Source organism: Xenopus tropicalis, chromosome 1 (genome assembly GCF_000004195.4).
Source record: "Xenopus tropicalis strain Nigerian chromosome 1, UCB_Xtro_10.0, whole genome shotgun sequence".
In the NCBI taxonomy this organism is placed as follows: domain Eukaryota; kingdom Metazoa; phylum Chordata; class Amphibia; order Anura; family Pipidae; genus Xenopus; species Xenopus tropicalis.
The window spans coordinates 74,447,825-74,468,986 of record NC_030677.2 but is presented as its reverse complement, the minus strand read 5'-3'; the positions used below and the strand labels follow the sequence as shown (position 1 = coordinate 74,468,986).

Genomic DNA, 21,162 nt, shown 5'->3' with positions numbered 1-21,162 from the left:
TGAATAGAAAGTGAAAGTAACTGTCTGGCCCACCTCTGTGCCTGAGATCATCCTTAACTGATTAACATTTGCTCCACATGTGACTGTCTGTATGCACCAGGTACAGACTCTGTTTCATCTTTGTGTACCATACGTACTTGGGGAAGTGGCCAGGGTGAAAATTACATTATTACTTTTGTATAGAGTTTTTAGAAGGAATGTCTGGATCCTTTCCCTGGATGCAGGCATCTTGATTCCATTAACAGTGTTTTCAGATACTTTTTATATAAAAAAATTGTGTGTGTGTGTGTTTGTGTATATATACACACACACACACACACACACATATACTATAGACGTGCAGGGTACACTATAGAAAACGAATAACTCAATTAGGCATTCCTCTGCAGCCTATATAGTGTACCTTAAAATCACACATCTCTGTACATTTCTACAGTGGTGTAAATCTATGAGCCAGGACCCTCCCAGCAATTTTTTTTTTACAATTTTGTGTGCTTCGCTGGTAACCCATTACTGCCCCCCCTCCCCCCATGCTGGCCCCTTGTATAGAGAAAGCAAACCTGCCTCCCTGCACCCGCAGGGTCTGCATCCTCTATAGTTACACCACTGAATTTTTACGCTGTCCTGCCACAATATGTATACAGTATGTGTTGTGTGTATAAATATATTGGAATAGATAGTAGAGATGCACCATATCCTGGATTCAGTTTGGGATTTGGCCAAGATTCTGCCTGGCCACGCTCCTGGCCAAACCCAATCCTTAAAGGAGAAGGAAAGGCTAAGTCACTAGGGGGTGCTAAAATGTTAGGCACCCCCAAGTGACTTTAATCACTTACCTTGTACCTCGGGCTGTTGCCCCTGTACGGAGAGAACCGCACCAGCCTGGGGTACCTGTAGCGCAGCGCTTCCTCCTTCCGGCTTCGTTTTGCTGGCACATAGGCACATGTGCAGTAGAGTGAAAAGCCGACTTCTCTGTTAAAGTTCCGCTTTTCACTCTACTGCGCATGCGCGTGCACGGAAGCAGGAAGTAGGAAGCGCTGCAGGTACCCCGGGCTGGTGCTGTTTTCTCCTAACAGGGGCACCAGCCCGGGGTACAAGGTAAGTGATTCAAGTCACTTGGGGGTGCCTAACATTTTGGCACCCCCAAGTGACTTTGCCTTTCCTTCTCCTTTAAAATCATGTGACTTTTTGTCACATGAACACGGAAGTTGAAAATTTTTTGCTGTGCCCGCACAGTTATCACCATTTTGAGTAACACACCGAATCCTAATGTGGATATGCAAATTAGGATTCGGGATTTGCCCAAATCTGAAAATAGTGGATTAGGTGCATCCCTAGTTCTTTTTAATTGTTATCTGGATAGTTGCTAAGTAAAGAGGACAATTTTCAATATAGCATTATATAACACAGAGATTAGATAAAACCATTTGTAAGTGGATATAAAGTCTAGGTATACTGTTATGTTTAGGAATTTTGCTCACTACATTTGTTAGCAGACTAAACACACTGGGCCAAAATGCCTGAACACGCCCTTTACTGGCCCATTAGGAACATCTAAAAGCAAAAGCAGCTGTGTATGTCTAGTTATTCTCAACTATGTTTGTGGCAGCCCGTACAGTTGCCAAAAATTGCTTAGGAAGAGTTAGTGCTTGTACTTTCAGGTGATTTTGAGTGAAGGGATGGGGCTACTAAACACCCAAAAATCCCTATGTGATATACTGTATCAGCAGAGCATCAGCACATAATAACATTATAAACATCATAAAATTATTTTCTCATATTTATATTAGTTTGATTCATATATTTTAACAGACTTGGAGTTATTTACTGAAAAACAGGCCATATGTTGTTATTTCAAAGAGTTTTATTTTCAAGTTTTGGTTCCCTGCACATAGTATATTTAGCAGTAGGCATTGACATATGTGTGTTCATCCATCATACCTGACATATGATAAATATTTGAATTAGCAATAGCTAAATGTGTACAGCACACAGCAGAGCACAAAGTGTCAACTTATTCAGAGCAGCTTTCAACCTTTAATATCACTACCTATGTCACTCATCTGCAACCAGCTGCAGTCCAGTAACCTTTGGCTCTCAAAGGGATGGGGTAGCTCAAATGGAAGTCCCATAATCAGTCATTTTTAAAAGACTTGTAATTATGTGCTTTTCATTATATTCTCTTTACAGGGCTTGAATATGGGGCCTTTAGTTCAGCCACAGCTGTACAGCCACAGAAGCCAGTCACTGGTGGGAAATGTACTACATTTTTGAGGGATAGTTCTCCCTAATATTAACATTTAGGGGCACATTTACTAACCCACGAATGGGCCGAATGCGTCCATTTGCGTTTTTTTCGTAATGATCGGTATTTTGCGATTTTTTCGGAAATTATCGTGACTTTTTCGTTACCAATACCGGTAAGTCGCGAAAAGTCGCGATTTTTTCGTAGAGTTAAAACTTGCGCAAAACGTCGCGCCTTTTAAGTTTTAACGCTACGAAAAAGGCGCAACTTTTCGCGCAAGTTTTAACGCTACGAAAAAATCGCCAGATTTTGCGCAACTTTCAGAATGGCTACGAAAAACTCGCGTTTTTTCGCGCAAGTCGTAATGGCTACGAAAAACTCGCGGTTTTTCGTGCAAATCGTATTGGTAACGGAAAAGTCGCGATAATTTCCGAAAAGTCGTAAAGGCGCCGAAAAAAACGCAAAAAATACGAAAAAGTCGCAAAATGTTCGTTTTCCAATCGGAATTTTTCCAATTCGGATTCGAATTTGTGTCTTAGTAAATCAGCCCCTTAATGTGATGCAAAAATTGGTAATTTAAGATCAATTGTAGTTCATCTTTCTGTACAATTTGTCTTATTAATTCAATTTTTGTTCTGCAGCTGTTAAGTTTGGAATATTAGCTACGGCTGTTATGAGGGTTCCTCTTACCCTAGCAACCAGGCAGTGTGGCAGTTCCCACCCAAATGTTTACATTTCTGGTTTATATTCCTCATAGTCTCTGTAAGAAGAAATTAAATGTAAAATTCCATGTCTACATAAGGTGGTGTACCTCCCACTGACCAACTGTTATAAAGGGGCAATATATATCTGCAATCTACATAATTGTGGTGATGTTAATATTAAAATACATTACTATTTTCGTCCTAAAGCTAAAAACGCATAAAAAACATCCTACCCACCCAGCCAATGGTCCCTTTTATATCTTTTTAGGTGTGTGAGAAAAAACAATCTGTTGCCCATAGCTGTGAGTTATAGTTTGTAGTGGATTTAGATGAGACACCTGAATCCGCTGGCCAAATATTGGTATAAAAGGAAATGATTTGAACCATGGTGATGGGCTTATAAAACATATGTATTACAATACATATACATTACATCTGCAAACTTCTTTATTTCAGAACATTTTACAAAGACTTAAATACATCTAAATATGTAAACTTCATGGATGCGCTAACAACATACAGTATACAAACAACTGTCCACCGTGGAGCCACTGATTCAGTACTAGGAAATGATTTCTGTGGATTTCAGAACCAGCTGTCTGGGGAGCTGTCCTGTTCTGCAATCACCTGCCTACACATGTTGGAGTTCTCTTGGTGAAGCGGGAGCTCGGAACCTGCCACCATCTGGACTCTTCTTTTTCGGGAGATATATGATTTTCCATATGGCAAGCTCTCATACTTTGTGATGTATTGTCTATAAAAATAAAGGTGGTAAATCTTAGTAAATGTATCTGATAAACAAACTGGCAATATAGAGACAAATCTTACGTTTTTCTCTCTCTTCTATCCATTCTCTCCACCTTTCATCATCTTTATTCTCCCCGTTTAGAATTTTTTTCTGCCTTCTGCCATATAACTCTATTGCAAGAGGGTCAGTTTGAGTGTATTTCTGTGCACTAAAAATGTGTTGGGCATAAGGATTCAAACCTGCTGTGTGGGCCATAGGCCTATAAATTGGTCAGCCTACATTAGGAAAGACTATGGTGGGCATCTTAGCCACCTGAGTAAGCCCTGTCAAAATCTTTCACGTGTTCATGTCCTATATATATATATATATATATATATATATAGTTGCATAGTTACATATATATTTATATATATGATATTACTCCAACTTGCAGCATAGCAGTAAAGTGTGACAGGTCACATAGCTGTAGCACCCTGGTAAATGAGGAACATGGCTAGCCACATATGAAATTAAATTTAAAAAAAACTCTGTTTGCAGTTTTGAAAAATGGATTTCAATGCAGGAGTCTGCTATTAACTAATGCATTTTGAAAAAAAACAGGTTTTCCAATGACAGTATTTCTTTAAGGAAAGTTGACTTTGTAGTGGGACATATGACACTATTGCCCTGATAATAATGTGAGTCAGTATATAGTATGCTAACCATAGTAATGCAGCAAGGTAAACTTGTTTTTATTTTGATAACAGTATCCCTTATTACCTTAAAGGAACTGCTCCTTTATCCATTTGCATGCAAACCAAAAACGGATATGAAGAAAATTTCACAGTTGTAACAAAATCAAAGGATGACTCTGATTCAAGGCGAGTTTCCATCCCAGCATTTACAAATCCTGAATCAACTGTTATATTGCCAGTAATCACCACGGCCCCTCTGTTGAAACAAAACGTATACTGTAATATACATATACTTTTAAATGGTGTTATAAAATGATTCTAAAACATATTACTTCTAAAATACAACTGTTTCTTATATAAAGTCACGGATATGTTTAAAAAAATAAGGATGGTGTTTAGGAAGAGAAATGTCCAACATTTTCAGTAGATTAACTCATAGAAATGGCATGAGGCTAGTCACGGATAACTACCAATACATGTAATACATATAAATTAAATTCCCCCTCATTTTATAGTATGTTTAGCACATTGGAGGCCCCAATGTTCTTCCTTGGAAATGTCACACCTTGCACCTTTATGCTCAAAAAGAGAGATAATTGTTTAATTGGTGCACAGCAGTAGTATAGGTAAGTGCAGCTAGGTGCGGGCACATTCCATATGCTATTTGGGTGTGATTGTAAATTAATCCTGTTGTATCCTGTCCTACTGTGTGTTTTCCACTAGCTCATTTCTCTCAGCCTAATTGTTAAAGAGTAATTGATCTTGAATGTAAAAAATGGAGTGGAAGGAAAGGGTTAGCTGGGAGCAAGTATATTAGAAGTAAGTGGGTGGTTGGGGGTGCTGGTAAATATAAAACTAGAGGTTTAAATCCACAAGCCAAAGGCTGTTACAGTAAATTTCATTAAGGGGTACTACACATCTTTGTTAACTTTGAGCCAATCCTTAGCAACTCTTCAATTGGTCTTCATTTTTTATTTGGATAGATTTTGAATTTTGTGCCTTCCTCTTCTTTTTAGCTTTCAAATGGAAAAAAAGAAACTTAAAAATAAAACAAAGTCTATCTATCTATCTATCTATCATCTACCTATCTATCATCTATCTATCATCTATCCCAAAGTATGTCATAATGTTTTGGTAGCGTAAATAAGAACACTGCATTTTGCCTGACAAACCTGTCAATCATTACCTAACAACATTGCATGCAAATTTATATTGTGTGGCTTGATATCCTACCGATTATTAACACTGGTTTTGGATTCTCTGTACCACAAACTGAAATCCATTCCACCGGAGATATCAATGGACAATCCACCCTGGAACTCGGCATTGGCTTTAAGCCCAGATTGCAACTGAATAGTCTAGAATGAAAATAATACATTGTTGTTGTTATCAACTTTTAACAAGAAAAATGGTTCCCAGTTTTAATGTTATTAATGCAAAATAGCTAACTAAAGGGTCAATTTCCAGTGACAGAGAGGTTGTGGAGATTATAAAATGGACATTTTTGTAGGAATTCACGCCTCTGCTAATCCCAGGTAGATCCCCTAGTCCAGTGATCTACAACCAGTTGTTCATGAGCAACATGTTGCTCACCAACCCCTTGGATGTTGCTCCCAGTGGCCCCAAAGCAGGTGCTTATTTTTACATTTCTGACTTGAAGGCAAGTTTTGGTTGCATAAAGCCCAGTTGTACTGCCAAATAGAGTCTCATTTACATAGTAACATAGTAAGTTAGGTTGAAAAAAGATGTACGTCCATCACGTTCAACCAAAATGCCTATATATAACCTGCCTAACTTCTAGTTGATCCAGAGGAAGGCAAAAAACCCATCTGAAGTCTCTCTAATTTGCTGCAGAGGAGGAAAAAATTCCTTCCTGACTCCAAGATGGCAATCAGACCAGTCCCTGGATCAACTTGTACTAAGAGCTATCTCCCATAACCCTGTATTCCCTCACTTGTACTGAGAGCTATCTCCCATAACCCTGTATTCCCTCACTTGTACTGAGAGCTATCTCCCATACCCCTGTATTCCCTCACTTGTACTAAGAGCTATCTCCCATACCCCTGTATTCCCTCACTTGTACTAAGAGCTATCTCCCATAACCCTGTATTCCCTCACTTGTACTGAGAGCTATCTCCCATAACCCTGTATTCCCTCACTTGCTAAGAATCCATCCAGCCCCTTCTTAAAGCTATATAATGTATCAGCCAGCACGACTGATTCGGGGAGGGAATTCCACAACGTCACAGCTCTCACAGTAAAAAATCCTTTTCGAATATATATATATATTTAGGCTGCCAGTCCACGTAAAAGCTACCAAATAGGTAATCACAGCCCTTATTTGACACCCTCATGAACATTTTTCATGCTTGTGTTGCTCACCAACTCTTTTTAAATTTGAGTATGGCTCACAGGTAAAAAATGTTGGGGATCCCTGCCCTAGTCAGTGTAACTGGAGACAAATAAAACAACACCCATAGACCATTTCAACGTATCACTTGTTGAGAAAACTTTGCCCAGCTTTGATAGCTTGAACTAGAATCTATTTTATTAACCAATGGCTCAAGATTTCAGTCATTGTATTCTGATGTTCTCTACACATGTGAAATTGAATGTGTCATTAGTTTTTTTACAACATGAACTCAGGCTGTAGTTAGACTAAGTAGGATTGTAAAACAAATGACCCATACCCTTCTTACCTGTTGTGCCTTTTCCTAGCTAACCATTTTTAAAATATATTGTATTTACCTCAGAATGATCAGTCAGAAGCACAAGTCCTTTCACTACACTTATAGGGTCACCAGTTGCTGAGAACATTTTTGCCATTAGATCACTGTATCCTTGGAAAAATGTAACAGGCCGTAGTTGAACATCAAACAAGATGGCTGACATTCCAGCAAAGGACTCCAGGTCTTCCTCACCTTCATCGGCAGTTGCAGCTATTAAGGACTCAATACCTTGAGCTTCAATCACAACCTGAAAATAATTTTTTTTTGTACTTTATTATAATTTCAAACATATCAAGTACCGTATATACTCGAGTATAAGCCGATCCGAATATAAGCCGAGGTACCTAATTTTACATAAGAAAACTGGAAAAACTTATTGACTCGAGTATAAGCCTAGGGTGGGAAATGCAGCAGCTACTGCTAAGTTTCAATAATCAAAATAAATACCAATAAAATTACGCTAAATGAGGCATCAGTGGGGTATATGTTTTTAAGAAAAACAGTAAACTAGCTCTGTAAGTGGAGAAAAGGGTCAACAAAAACAATATGGTATCAACAATGATACCTTGAGAGTACTACCCCTTTAGCTCAAACAGCAACCAAGCTAAAACACAAAGAGGTAAAATCCTTTAAAACTATATATAGTTTATATAGAATATAAAGTGCAATGTCTAGTGCAGAATGGGACAGGTGAGGATGGTAAATGAAGATTAATTTGGAAACGGGCCAGGGCACTGGAAGGTCTGGTTGAGGGCAGCCATGACCCATGGCACCCGACTCGAGTATAAGCCGAGGGCGACTTTTTCAGCACATTTTGGGTGGTGAAAAACTAGGCTTATACTCGAGTATATACATTAAGTATGCCAAAGAACAAAATCACATTGTTCAACAGTAAAAATAAATAATGTCTGCACAGTCAAAAGGTAAAGAAAAAAACAATAAAAGGTCAGGCATAAAAATGCAGTGGGGGGGGTTGTTATATATGATGGCCAATGCCATTATGCAGGGCCGTCTCCCATCTAAGATATAACATGTCCAATTGCCCAATATCTTATATTTGTCAATCATAACCACATGTAAAGCTGACACATATTGATAATAATCTTTTCATTTTGTTATAATGCCAATGAAAAGGGGTATTTTTTTAATAATTATAATAATTCTCTAGGCTAAAAAACAAGAACTGCAACATGAGAGAAGGATGAACAGATAGGGTTGGGCATCTAGACCACCATACACACACAGATAATACTCTTTCCCATTATTTTTCGCTGTTATTGATAATTTTGCCCCCTAGTCTTTCATAGCTTCTTGCTTAAGCTTTTAAACTCTTGGGTTGTCTGGTCATGTGACCTTTTTAAGGTCCAGTTTTGGAACAACAAAAACTGAAGAGAAGCCGCAGCTGATGCATCGTGCACTGGCTGATGAAATTTTTAAACCTGTTTGATCTGGAACCAGTTACTATCCATAATACCATAGATATTAGTTAGGATAAGTGGGATAATATACACACAAAGTATCTGTCCACCTTGATACCCTTCCTTTCTTTCCCTTGAGTACCATATACTGACTAACGTAATGCACCAATAAATAATAAGCACCAATAAATTTGCTCTCACAAACTGGTGCTGAAACTGGCAGTGACAATAAGAAAGTAAGCTTAAACTTTTTTTTAATCACTAGTGTACCAATACTAGATTCAGTGTAACCACCCCCCACCAAACAAAATTACTGTTTTTCTTTGAGGTATTTTTAATGGAAGGTCAAGAAACAACTGAAAGTTGTGTTTAGACTAGAGTCATACATGTCACTTTCCCAGAGTGATTTATTATTATAATATTGTCAGCTCAACCCAACGTTCCACCTATGGAATAGCTATAAAGTTTACATAACTGATTAACAGTGCGCAGCAATCAACCTGCCAGTGACATTAGCCTGGGTTCCTTCTAATGATCTTGGTTCTGTCTGCTTCAGCTTGCCAATTTTTGTGCAAAAGCTGCAACTTGTTCCACATCTCACAGTTCATACAGTCACATAAACGTAAGTCAGCATATGATATTGCCTAGCACAGTATATCCCAATGCAGGATTGTATGTTAGAGTTGCACTGGAAAAAAACAGGTACCTTCACAAGCTTGGAAAGATATTGGTTATAAAAGAAAAATAAGTTCACCTGAATTGCATGCAGCTCAGTGTTTTTAGAGTACAAAAATATATCCATATTACTTCTTCTTAGAATGCCAGATCCAGAGTAGAGAATGTCCAGACTATAGGTTGATGATGAATCGAGTCCACCTTCAATATATAAAACACAACCATGATTAGCAGTAAACTCTCTGCACAGTCACACAGTAAACTGTACAAAAATCTGCTTTAAAAAAAGCAATTACATGTAATATTCACTATGCTAACCTATATCTAATATATCTATCATTTAATATACTTACTGTGTTTGTAATCCCTCCTTTACTATTAGGATCTGAGCAGCACCGTGAGTTTTTTAACCTTTAGGGTGCTCCATAAAAATAGATTTAAACTTGGCTTTGTTCCCAGGTTTGCTACTTTTTTGCATACTGTAAAAATAAGGTGAGGGCTCTCCTTACAACAAATGGGGCACATTTATTAATGGTTGTGAAAAGTCAAACCAATTTTGTTTAAGAAAATTATGCTATTCACATTTTAGCAGACTATTTACCCTCCTGTATATATTAGAACTGTCTTTTGAGATGCTACCCCTTCTTTTTCTACTTCTTCTTTTTCTCCTTTCTTTTCCCTTTCAGGTGCTCCCTAAATTTGTTTTTTTACATATACTTATATTATATTATAATATATTAACAAAGGTATGCACATCTCTATAATAGCAATGCAACAAATAACATGTGATCTTCCTTTGGAGTACTTTGGAGCAGACTATGTTCCATTATAGATTTTTATTGTATAATTGTCATTTTATAATGCTAATTTCTTCATTAACAATACATACGGGTCACATAGCCAGAGAAAGCTGAAGAGGATCCAGTCTTTGCAAAGCGGTCATAGTTGTGAACCCTCATATCTTTTAGAACTTGGCGAATGAGCTTACTGTAAAATATAACATAATCATGCAATCAATTTTTCTTGACAAAATAATTCTTACTGTGAAATTGCATAGAAGTCTTCTAATGTGTTTAAAATATAAACACAGTTTGTCTGTTCAAAGAAAGTAATTATCTATGAATAATATGTAATACAAATTGAACATGGTTAGTTTAGACGTTTTCAATACATATATTAATATGTTAATTCTAAATATAAATATGTCCAATAAATTAGTATAAAATGATTATTTTCCATTACTATATAAATTAATGATTAGAAATTAAAATGTATCATTCTTTTCCTATTTGTATTACCAAAGAACACCTGTGATATTAAAAATATAAATAACATCCCTTCCTTCCTGCCCTCTAGACAAATTTTCCCCCACTTTTTTTACACTAACATCATTCTTCAATTGGCATCAAAAGACTGGCCACTATTTTGGAGCTGCGAGGGGATGATTTTAGAACTAACCTTTCAAAATTAACTTTGTGGATGGTAATATATTTATATATATTTATATAAATATACAATTTGACATATGTGTATACTCTCTTTGGTGTTGTACATTATCAGATAGCAATATGGTGGGCAGCATGGTATCACGATGGTAAGCACTGCTGCCATAGAGCTGGGTTCCTAAATTTTAATCCAGTAAGGGCTGGAAGGAGTTTATATGATATATATTTACATGTTTACCCCATGTCTGCGCAAGTTTTCCTTTGTGTAGTATAGTTTTCTTACAGAATACCAAAACATACAGCCAGGATCCAGTGACAGGTACTTAGATTGTAAGATCCCTTGGGGCTGGGACTTATATGACAGATGTATAATTAGCATTATGTCGGTAAAGAGCTGCACAATATGTGGGCGCTATATTATATAAATTATAAAGGATACTAATAATAATCTGTTATTAACTTGCAGGATACAAAAGTTACAGTTATTAGTAAGCTAGTACACAGCTGTTTTGGTTTTACAACTCCAAAAGCCAATGAATTATTCTTTTAAAAGGCTTTTTATAACATTGCTTTATAGCTTTATATTCAGGCCACTTATTCAGTGTCTGAGTATAGTTTACCGATATTTCTGCAATATGCACAACGGCTGCTATAAAAACTAGATATACCTGGCTGGCATCTCAAACTGTAGGATGTCTTGGAACACAGAGAGCATGTACTTGTTCATTTCCATTGGTAGGTCCCCAATAGAAAGCAAGAGGTTTTTTATGTCCATGTAGGAAGGATTATTGTTTAGTATTATGTCAGCAGCAGTCGTTCGCACAGTCTTTTCATGGATTTTATAGTTTTGATGATAGATCCGGTTCATTGCTTTTTTTACCTAGTTGAAAGAAATACAGTGCATATAGAGTTATGCTAAAAAGCATATATAAATATGTATTTTTTTTTTCTGGACAGTGAGAAGGTAGAGAAATTGACTTTATTTAACGGAATTCATTATTTTAATCCAGAATAAAGAAGAGGAAACAGCTAAACTGTGGCAACACAAAACAGAAAGTTTGCACTTAGGTACTGGCAATTTTTATAAATCACTAAATATTTATTCAGCTAAGAGCCATGCAAGTAAGTAGTTAGACAGGATAAAGTCCTAAGCTAGTCTTGCCAGAGAAAATGACTACCATGGTCAGAAAGATGGATTTCAGGGATTGTTGTTGTCAACATTGTTATGCCTCAAAATGGTGCAATAAGTCATACGCTCACATTTAATTTAAAGCCTATTTTTGTGAGCCTTTTGTTATCCCTATTTTTCTGGAGGTGTCTGCTAATATTAACAGTTATAGTTCAATTTCAGAATATATTGATCAGAAGGAATTATATTATATTATATATTGTTTGGCACAGTGTTTCTCGGTGCTTGTGCACTCGTTTGCGGCCGTAAAATTGTTAGTTACCTCGTCATTGATGAAAGTCGTATCATATTTCTGGAGAGCACTGATTGCAATACTGCTGACAGGACCCTCCCCAGATTCTGCATATCTCAGCAGCAGAGGAACTCCCTCTGGAAGTATGGCATTTTTTAGAGCCAAAAGATGGTTCTTGATATCCGCTGGCTTTTCTGCCTTTTCCAAACCTTCTATGATCAACTTTTTTGCTTCCAAAACTGACTGTAAAGAAAATGAAAATTAAGCTATCTTAAGAACTCTAAAGAGTAGCTCGTCATTAGACAACAGTATATTACTGTTATACGTTTGAAAATCTTTTAATTGTGCCTGCACCTAAAAGCACTGAATACACCTGGGTGCAGGCACACACAGCCAATATTGTTTATATTTGTTGGCAGATATCAGCTGCATGTGCCTGCTTCCGGTTGCCTTTAATCTGCATCGTGGGGCCTTACCCTTAGAGTTTAGCACAGCTGTTTATAAAATATTGACAAATATCCTAATTAGTTTGTCCTGGTTAAGTTGAATATGAAAATAATAGTAGTTCCTTTGCCACATGGCAGATTTACAACACAAGTCTGAGAAAATCATGTTGCTGCCATACTTGCTGTATTTATCAACACAGGCAGAATAACAATAATACAGCTCCACATTTTATCTGTATAAACATGTGCACTGAGTTAAGGTTCTAGCTTACTAGTGCTCTTTATCTACTCTTTCTATAGAATGTTGAGGAATATACTGCTGCAGATATCAAAGTACTTTGTGACACATACTGTATCGGGAAGGGGTGTATTTGGCTGTTCAAAGGAATAATCTGTTTTATATTTGATAAATGTGTCTAGTGGTTAAAACTTACTTGACTGCCAGGAAACTTCAGTATTACAAGGTGCACATTTTTGCATTCATTTAGAGTTTATCTTACATAAATGAATAAATAAGCCATGATATACTTTTTATTTTCTCTATATTTTCCATCATCATGGGAGAGTACCAGATGCATCTCTTTATTTTAGAAGATGATATCATCTTGTATTCATGCAGCATTCATCTAAATTAACTGCTAATTTAAGTTTTTTTGCAAATTCAGCTTTAAAGGGGTAACAACCCTAGGTCAAGTACAAAATACAATTATTCCATGAAATAACGCAACATAATATTTACCGGATGATCACATATTCCACTCTGGCACAGTCTCTTGATCAGCGCACCAATAATTATGACCACGGTTTCCCTGATCTCCTGGTTTGCAATTGTCCCCTTGGACTTTGCCTGGTGGAATTAAAAGAAAACTTCAGCATACCAGAAATATGTCAGGACACGCTTCAGCTGTTGTAAACTACAATTCTCTGAATCCCAGCAAAGTTTCTGTGATGCACCAGGATGCTTGAATCTGTAGCTCCAAACAGCTAGAGGTCTGCAAGTTTCATATCCAAGCCCTAAACTGTCAGTATTAAGGTACTAATTCTACACCCACCCATAGAAAGAGCTGATATTTTTATTTTAATAGTGATGAGGTGAATCACAAATGTTAAATATGGTTCCTATCAAAGATGTGTATTTGTAGGATAAATATCTAAGTGTCTAATGCAGGTTTTCATTTCCAGTTTTGCATTTCTTCCGGCAAGGGAAGGTTTTAATGAACGCCTCAAATGAGCACAGGTGGAGAGGTCAGATGACTGAGCCACTGACTGATCCATGTTTGCTTATGTAAGGATATCATTAAAACTAACGCTTATGGGGAAGAGGAGTCATAAGGTCAGACTGAAGACCTCTGACTTAGTGAAACATGAGCAAGAGGGCCATATTTAAAAATCAGCTCTTTTCACAACAGTTATTGGCAAGTTGCCCATTTGAGAATATAAAATGGTACTAGGAGAAACAAAACAATGCCCCCTGGTTATAATCAGCAAATGTTCTATCAAATATTATAAAAATATTACAAATCTAAACAGTAATACATGAAACTTACGATGAGAGCTTTGAGCATTTGCTCATTTGGATGTGAGGCTAATCCACAAGCATACAAGAATCTCTCTTGTAGCAATGGTCTGCTTCCGTTGGTGAAGTCAAGAAACTCTAGCATGGCCGCCAAGGATTCCGATGTCTGGGCAAAAGTTATAGCATCAACCAGCTGTGGACTATTGGGATGATAAGGACATATGTTTTTTATTATTCTATAGAATTCTCAAGTGTGCAATTGAACCACATGCAATGTGTCACATATATACATTAAGTTACTGCATACATCAAAACCCGTTGTATTGCAACATTCATATAAACACTATATCAAAAATACTTGCATGCTCCTTTATACTTGCGGCTTGCATGAAAAAGATGGTAAATTGCATTTTGTATTAACCTAAATAACTTCAGGAAATGAACTTGTTTAACAGTGGCTCTTTTGTTATTCCTTGTTCATGGTTATTGCTATGCAGCACTGCTGACATTAGAGGGCACTCTCAGTAGCAGGCCAGAAAGTATGCTATGGTTTTAATACAGCCATGTGGAGCATTTCTTGTTAAAAAAAAATCTACAACCAAATCCTTTTATGTGTATGTTTGGGAATTAAGAGTTTATAGTGATGAAGTTTCAGGGTGCAAAGGGAGGACTATCCCCTGAAATATTGAGCTTCATCATTTCTATAGAATGCATGTATCCATGTATGTATTTCTTTAACTTATTAGACGACTTTGCTGTAATGCATTGTATTAAAACAATCTTCATGTTTGGTCTTAGCCATTCAACACATAGTGCAGTTAGTAGCACTTACAGAACATCTTCCTTTTCTGACTTTAGAAGCTTCAAAATGTCGGATTTCTTTGCTCTGCGGAGACTTTGAATTAGAGAGAGGAAGCTACGGGCTGCTTCAGCTTTTGAAAGATTCTGAGGCTCAAAATGCTTACGATTAACTTGCCAGTGCTGTAAGAGCTAAAAAATAAACATTAACACAAATATCTTAGTGGTCTAAATGCTAATGGAAGGTTTATTACAATGCCTTTCTCTCCTCTACCCAACTTCCAGCAAGTCAAGATCTTAAAGCACATTTACGCCACACACATGGCACTATAGGGCCCACTGTGAACTTATGAATCTGGAAAAATTAGGATGCTTTTTTTCTTGTGCCATGAAACACTTCAAACATGACCCTGCCTAATTGCCATAAAAGTGTTCAAATGTTTTTTTTGTTGTAGGCCTTCTTTTTATGCCTATATTTTGAATATATGCCAAATTGAGCAATTCAATTTATCCAGAGCCTCCTTATGTCAGTAATACAGAGGTTAAAGTATCACTTACTGCAGTTTATGAAGATATAAAAGCCACAGAGGAACATGACCATAAAACTTCAAGGTGAAATAATATATTTATCAGTTTTGGTAAAGGGTACACTATGAATTAGAAGTGTAACAGTCTGTCTGAAAGGAACTCCCTACGCTGTCTCCAAGTTCTCTAAACCCAATTTCTGTCCTTAGGCTGCAAAAATCTCAATTATGAGAGGATTTGTTATTTGTGTACATGCAGCTCTCTGCATCTCTCCATGCCTTACAGCTCTACTGACTGCTCTTCCTACAGACAGCACAGGGACTTCACTGATTGTGACCTTTGCCATCCAGTGTGACAAACACAACACTGACTAATTGCATAGAAGTCATATTAGGTGGATTAGGGGTGGGAAGGTGTGTGAAATATAACTGCATAGGCATACAAGACGAAAAAACCCAGCCACTAGGGGGGCAGCATCACAAACAGTGGCAGCATGGAGAGGGTCAACTATATAGGCATATGAACCCAATATTCCAATCAATGTTCAAATTTGGTACAAAATAATATTTGTTTCGCTTTCTTTGCATGTGATTTTGCAAAAGTAACACTCTTCCTAATATAACGGTTTCTGAGTTTGGGCCAGATTCAGTTCAGCGAGAAAGTTATCTTATGGTTTATCATGTGAAAACTTATGGACAAGATTCATTTTGAGGGAAAAAACCTTTTCTCCTAATTAAATTCCATTTTTTCCCATAGACTTCAATAGTGTTTTCATGTGATAAACCCTTTTCTTAAATGAATATGGCCCCTTGTATGTAATAAATGAAGTTTGTACCTACTGATTCTGAGAATTTAGGTTACCCCCCCTAAAGAAGATGGTCACTGTCCCCTACTCTTTGATGCAGAAATTTGGCAACAGGGAGATAAAAATTCCAAATGCCAGTAAGTTTGTACTGCGCCTAAACTTGCCCAGTGTCTTCATTATTCATCTGCATAGTATTAATCCAATCAAGAGCACATAGGATTAACGCAATGTAAATGAATGAAGACAGCAGCAAAAGTGCAGTAATGGTAAATAATGCTGATCTTTCCCTCTCTTATTGACATATTATAAATAAACTAAAAAACTAAACTAAGAAAAGCTGTATACTGTTGTATAACTTATTAGGTAATTTGGTAATATGGTAATCTTTACTTTGCTTTATCCTAGGAGATTCACAGAACAGAATGTATCTACGCAGCTGCTCACTTGCTATATGTAGTTGATGATTTTAGTTCCCTAGTAACTGAAACGTATTGAAGCCTGGTCTACATTTTACCTGCAAAAAAGTCTATTTGCCAAACCTGGAGTTTGTTGACTTACAGAAGGACAACTCTTGCAGTCAGATTTTATTGGATCTGCTACCAAGGGAAACTGTACATATTTCGGATCTACTGCCTTTATCACTGTGCCAATCTGCTTGCCTGGAGTTTCTTTGGGTCCAGATTGTGTAGACTTTAGTTCCAATTTTTGCCTATATGTTAAAAAAATAAATAACAAAAAATAAGAAAAGCATAAGCCCTTGGGTTCTGTATTATTTAGTGGCTTTCTTTTTTTTTTTTCTTTGTACAGCTAATTAAAGGGTTTTAAGGGTATAGTTAATAGTTAACAGCTACCCCCATGGCAACACAACAGCTTTTTATATATAGTTTATATAAACTATGGTAGAGATTGTAGTACATTATTTATTTATTTACTTTAAAACACTATATTTTTTTAAGGTCAGAAAGCTGGGGTAACTTGCGTAGTTCCCTGTGATCAGATTATCTGGCCATACACACACCGATATTATCATATGAAACCTCGTTTTGTGCGGTATTCGGTGCGTGTATGGCGGATTAACGAGGTGACTGATATCACAAAGCCTGCGGATATCGTCTCGCCGATCGGGTGGGTTAAGAGATTTTGAACGGCACCCAAGCAAAATCTAAATTTAGGGCTGAATCGGCAGGTGGAGGTAGAATCCCTGTTGTTTCTACCTCAATATCTGACGATTCAGCCCTAAACGAGCAGCGGGGCCCCCAGGCCCTGGGTTCTTCTGTATATCTGAATATCCATAAAAGGTCAGCCCTGGCTACATGCCAGTATTACATAAAATGGATAATTTATGAACAAAATAAGAGGAAAAATGTGTGCAATACCAGGCCCGGATTTGTGGAAAGGCCACAAAGGCCCGGGCCTAGGGCGGCACAAGTTTAGGGGCGGCATGCCGCCCCGCTGCAACAGAATTTTTAAATTTGGCTCCCATACGGAGCAGTCGGGACCTCTCCCCACTGCTACGTATGGGAGTTTAAATGTGCGATTGCACATGCGCGTTGATCGCGCATGCGCAGTCGGGGAGAGTGGGCACCGCGCGTTCGCGCATGCGCACTCGGGGGGGGGGGGCGGGGCGTATGCGGCCTTGGGGCGCCGAGAACTTAAATCCGGCCCTGTGCAATACAACATCCATTTAAATGAAATTCACAAAGGTACTTGCATCAAAACACCAGTTAACTGCAGTTTTCTATACATGAGGTGCAAGGTGCAGGGCAGTGGCATGAGGTGCAAGTATAGGCATAGGAGGTGTTACTTTAAGGGCTCTCTTTGCATGCTACCATAGATTTTTGCACCAGAAGCATTTGTGCATCTGAAATAATGTAATCTGCACACCAGTTTACACCAGCAAATAATTTGCACGTGTAAACATGGATTATAATTTGCACCTGCACTGGTAAATCTTACTTAAATTATTTTGTGGGTGCCCACTATTATATTGTAATTCTGGGGGAAAATACTGCAGTATGAGTAAAAAGTATGATGTTCTGAGCTCATTTTTGCATCTAGTGCATTGCACTTGCATTCCTAGATAAATCCTACAATACATATCCATAGCAACCAGTCATCAATTAACTTTATTTAGTCTACTGCAGGTAGAGCAGTAAAGGGAATTTGGGGTTTAGCTGCTTCAGGTTACTGCATGGGAGCAAATTTACCAAAATATACCTTTTTCAGTTTAGCGTTATATGTTTCTATCAAAGCACTGTACTTTTTTACTATACAGCACTATACTGACTACTAATCCGCTACACCACTAAGGAAACCTAATTAGAGGTAGATATATTTAGATATGGGCAAGTGCACAGGCTCCTGACACTACTGCACACTGTGGCGATGGTTGGATTTCACTTACTTGCACACAATTTTCCCTGCCACTGCATTATATGCATTAAGAGTCAACACGTGATTTTCTTCAGCTAAAGCCGATTTAATAAAATTATCATCAAGAATGTAAATTGTACTGGATGTTCCTTTATTAGAAGTGCCAGTCACCTGAAAAACATAAATATAAATATGTAATTGTGGGTTATGTACATTAGGTTTACTGAAAGTCTGAAAAAAATCTGCCATCATTGTTTAAATTTCATAGCAGCTACATTTTGCAACAATTTGACTTATAGGGGCTTATTTACTAACCAAAATTTTTTATTTTAAACTCGATTCAATTATTTTTCAAAAAAGTTGCAGAAGAAAAAACCCTGCAACTTTTCCAAGATTTACTATGCCTTGAAACGCCTAAAAATCTGAATTCGACAATTCACCAGATTAAATTTGCTGAGTTCATGTAGAAGTCAATAGCAGAGGTCCCTTCTCTTTCCTTGAAGTTCTTTCGTCTCAAAACTTTAGAAATGTTGCTAAAATCATGACTTTTTCTAATTTTCGCAGCAACAATTTGATAAAGTCTGGATTTTTGTGGCAACAATTTGAAAAAGTTGAGTTTTTTTTACGAATTTTCTCACTGCAACTAAACTGCAACATGTTCTGATTGTGATGTTCATGATAGTGTAATAATCATGGTCATAATAACATAGTAAGCTTTATCGGTAAGATGGTACATAGTGCTGGTAACCAGTATTCTCATTGGTGGATTCTCTTGTATTTGTAAATAACCATAAGAGAATTAGGGGATACTATGGGACAGTTTTATGAGGGGCTTACAACCCTTGCTATAGATCCTATATGTGAAGGTCAAATTTATTAATTCTCAACTTTGAATTTTGATTCTGTATCTTGAAAAAAAAATCACAAATTTGCAACGTTTACCTTTTTTTATTTATACATAACCTGAATTAATTACTAAACTGGTAAAGGAGATGGGAGATTTAAGCTATGAGGTTAGACTGTCGAGGTTGAGGTTGTTTTCTCTGGAAAAGAGGCGCTTGCGAGGGGACATGATTGCTCTATACAAATAAATTAGAGGGGAATATAGGCAGATAGGGGATGTTCTTTTTTCCCATAAAAGCAAACGCACCAGAGGCCACCCCTTTAGATTAGAGGAACGGGTTTCTATTTGAAGCAGCGTAGGTGGTTTTTCACGGTGAGGACAGTGAGGTTGTAGAATGCCCTTCCTAGTGATGTGGTAATGGCAGATTCTGTTAATGCCTTTAAGAGGGGCCTGGATGAGTTTTTGAACAAGCAGAATATCCAAGGCTATTGTGATACTAATATCTACAGTTAGTATTAGTGGTTGTATATATAGTTTATGTATGTGAGTGTATAGATTGGTAAGTATAGGTTGTGCGTGCTGGGTTTACTCGGATGGGTTGAACTTGATGGAATCTGGTCTTTTTTCAACCCTATGTAACTTTGTAAGACTGAACCAGGACAAAAAAAGAAGACTCCAAAATGTGTGTAAGAAAAAAGCAAAAAAAATAGCATGAATAGCTCCCCCTAAAATTACAAATACTTTAAAGTAGAAGGTTCGAAAAAAAAGTCTAGGATAGCTCCCACTGACTTCTACATGACCTCGACAATTTTTAGATGGCATTTTTTTACATAGGCAGTTTTTGTGGTTTTGTTGAATAATAAATGCCGAAAATGTACCTTTTTAAAATCCTTTTTTAAGTGCAAAACATACTAATTGTGAAAAAAATATGAATTGGCCCCTAAATGTAAATTCATTTACAGTAACTCCCAGTAGTGTTCCACTCCCACATAGTGACAGATAATTACACATATATAACCCAAGCAAAGTAATACTGTACTGTTTATACATTCAAATGTCTACACATATGCAGATACATGAGGATCTGGGCAGATTAAATAACATTTTACTCAGCATTCCCTTGACTACAAAGGCCACAAATATACATAATAACAGAATACAATAATCTGATAAATCTATCTATATGTTACCTTGTTGTAGGTCGAGAAGCCTGTTTTTGATATCTTGCAGCTTGCAATATCCTTTACTTTAGTCACCTGGTTCTGCCGTGTTTCATAATTAACCTTGCAGTTCCCAGAAACATCAACCTGATATGCATATATCATAATAGGAAATATCAATCCACAGTACATAAAACATATTTCCATAAAAAGAATCTTTTTGTTTTTGAAGCCCTTTTTGTAAATGCTACACTTATGGGTTCGATTTATTTCACTCCCCAGATTATTATACTTCAGTGACCTGAGTAAGTGATTTTACTGCTATTAGTTATGGGGAAAATTAGTTAATAGGGGCTTAAGGGACATATGGAATTTTATAGGCCTAACTAAAGGCAAGCATTTCACTATAAATGTGGCTCAATAACAATTAGTCTTCTATGTTGTGGCATTTAAGGTCCTATCTCAAATTGATTTCAGAAATTTGCCAAGCCACGGTCCAGTTGTATATGCTATACCCTCATTAAAAAACAATGTTTTTTTATTTAATGGCCTTCATTGTACCACACCTTTGCACTAGCAGATATGGCACATATAAAATTCACATGTTAAAAATCATTTAATAATTGTTTTGGTGCT

General features: G+C 37.1%; 1 protein-coding gene across 1 annotated transcript in view; it reads right to left on the bottom strand.

The window, feature by feature from the left end:
- Positions 1 to 2,886: 2,886 nt before the first annotated feature.
- The window catches only part of mttp.1 (microsomal triglyceride transfer protein, gene 1), a 34,359-nt gene continuing 16,083 nt past the window's right edge, over positions 2,887 to 21,162 (bottom strand). Inside the window, exons 5-18 of the mRNA XM_002934767.5 lie at positions 20,557 to 20,673; positions 18,554 to 18,693; positions 16,708 to 16,858; positions 14,854 to 15,011; positions 14,053 to 14,221; positions 13,245 to 13,352; positions 12,090 to 12,302; positions 11,307 to 11,518; positions 10,083 to 10,180; positions 9,273 to 9,394; positions 7,120 to 7,347; positions 5,605 to 5,729; positions 4,457 to 4,627; positions 2,887 to 3,703 (exon numbers count right to left, since the gene is read on the bottom strand). Of these exons, the coding sequence (XP_002934813.2) occupies positions 3,535 to 3,703; positions 4,457 to 4,627; positions 5,605 to 5,729; positions 7,120 to 7,347; positions 9,273 to 9,394; positions 10,083 to 10,180; positions 11,307 to 11,518; positions 12,090 to 12,302; positions 13,245 to 13,352; positions 14,053 to 14,221; positions 14,854 to 15,011; positions 16,708 to 16,858; positions 18,554 to 18,693; positions 20,557 to 20,673 (2,181 nt within the window). The 3' untranslated portion in view covers positions 2,887 to 3,534. The remainder of the gene's footprint in view (positions 3,704 to 4,456; positions 4,628 to 5,604; positions 5,730 to 7,119; positions 7,348 to 9,272; positions 9,395 to 10,082; positions 10,181 to 11,306; positions 11,519 to 12,089; positions 12,303 to 13,244; positions 13,353 to 14,052; positions 14,222 to 14,853; positions 15,012 to 16,707; positions 16,859 to 18,553; positions 18,694 to 20,556; positions 20,674 to 21,162) is intronic.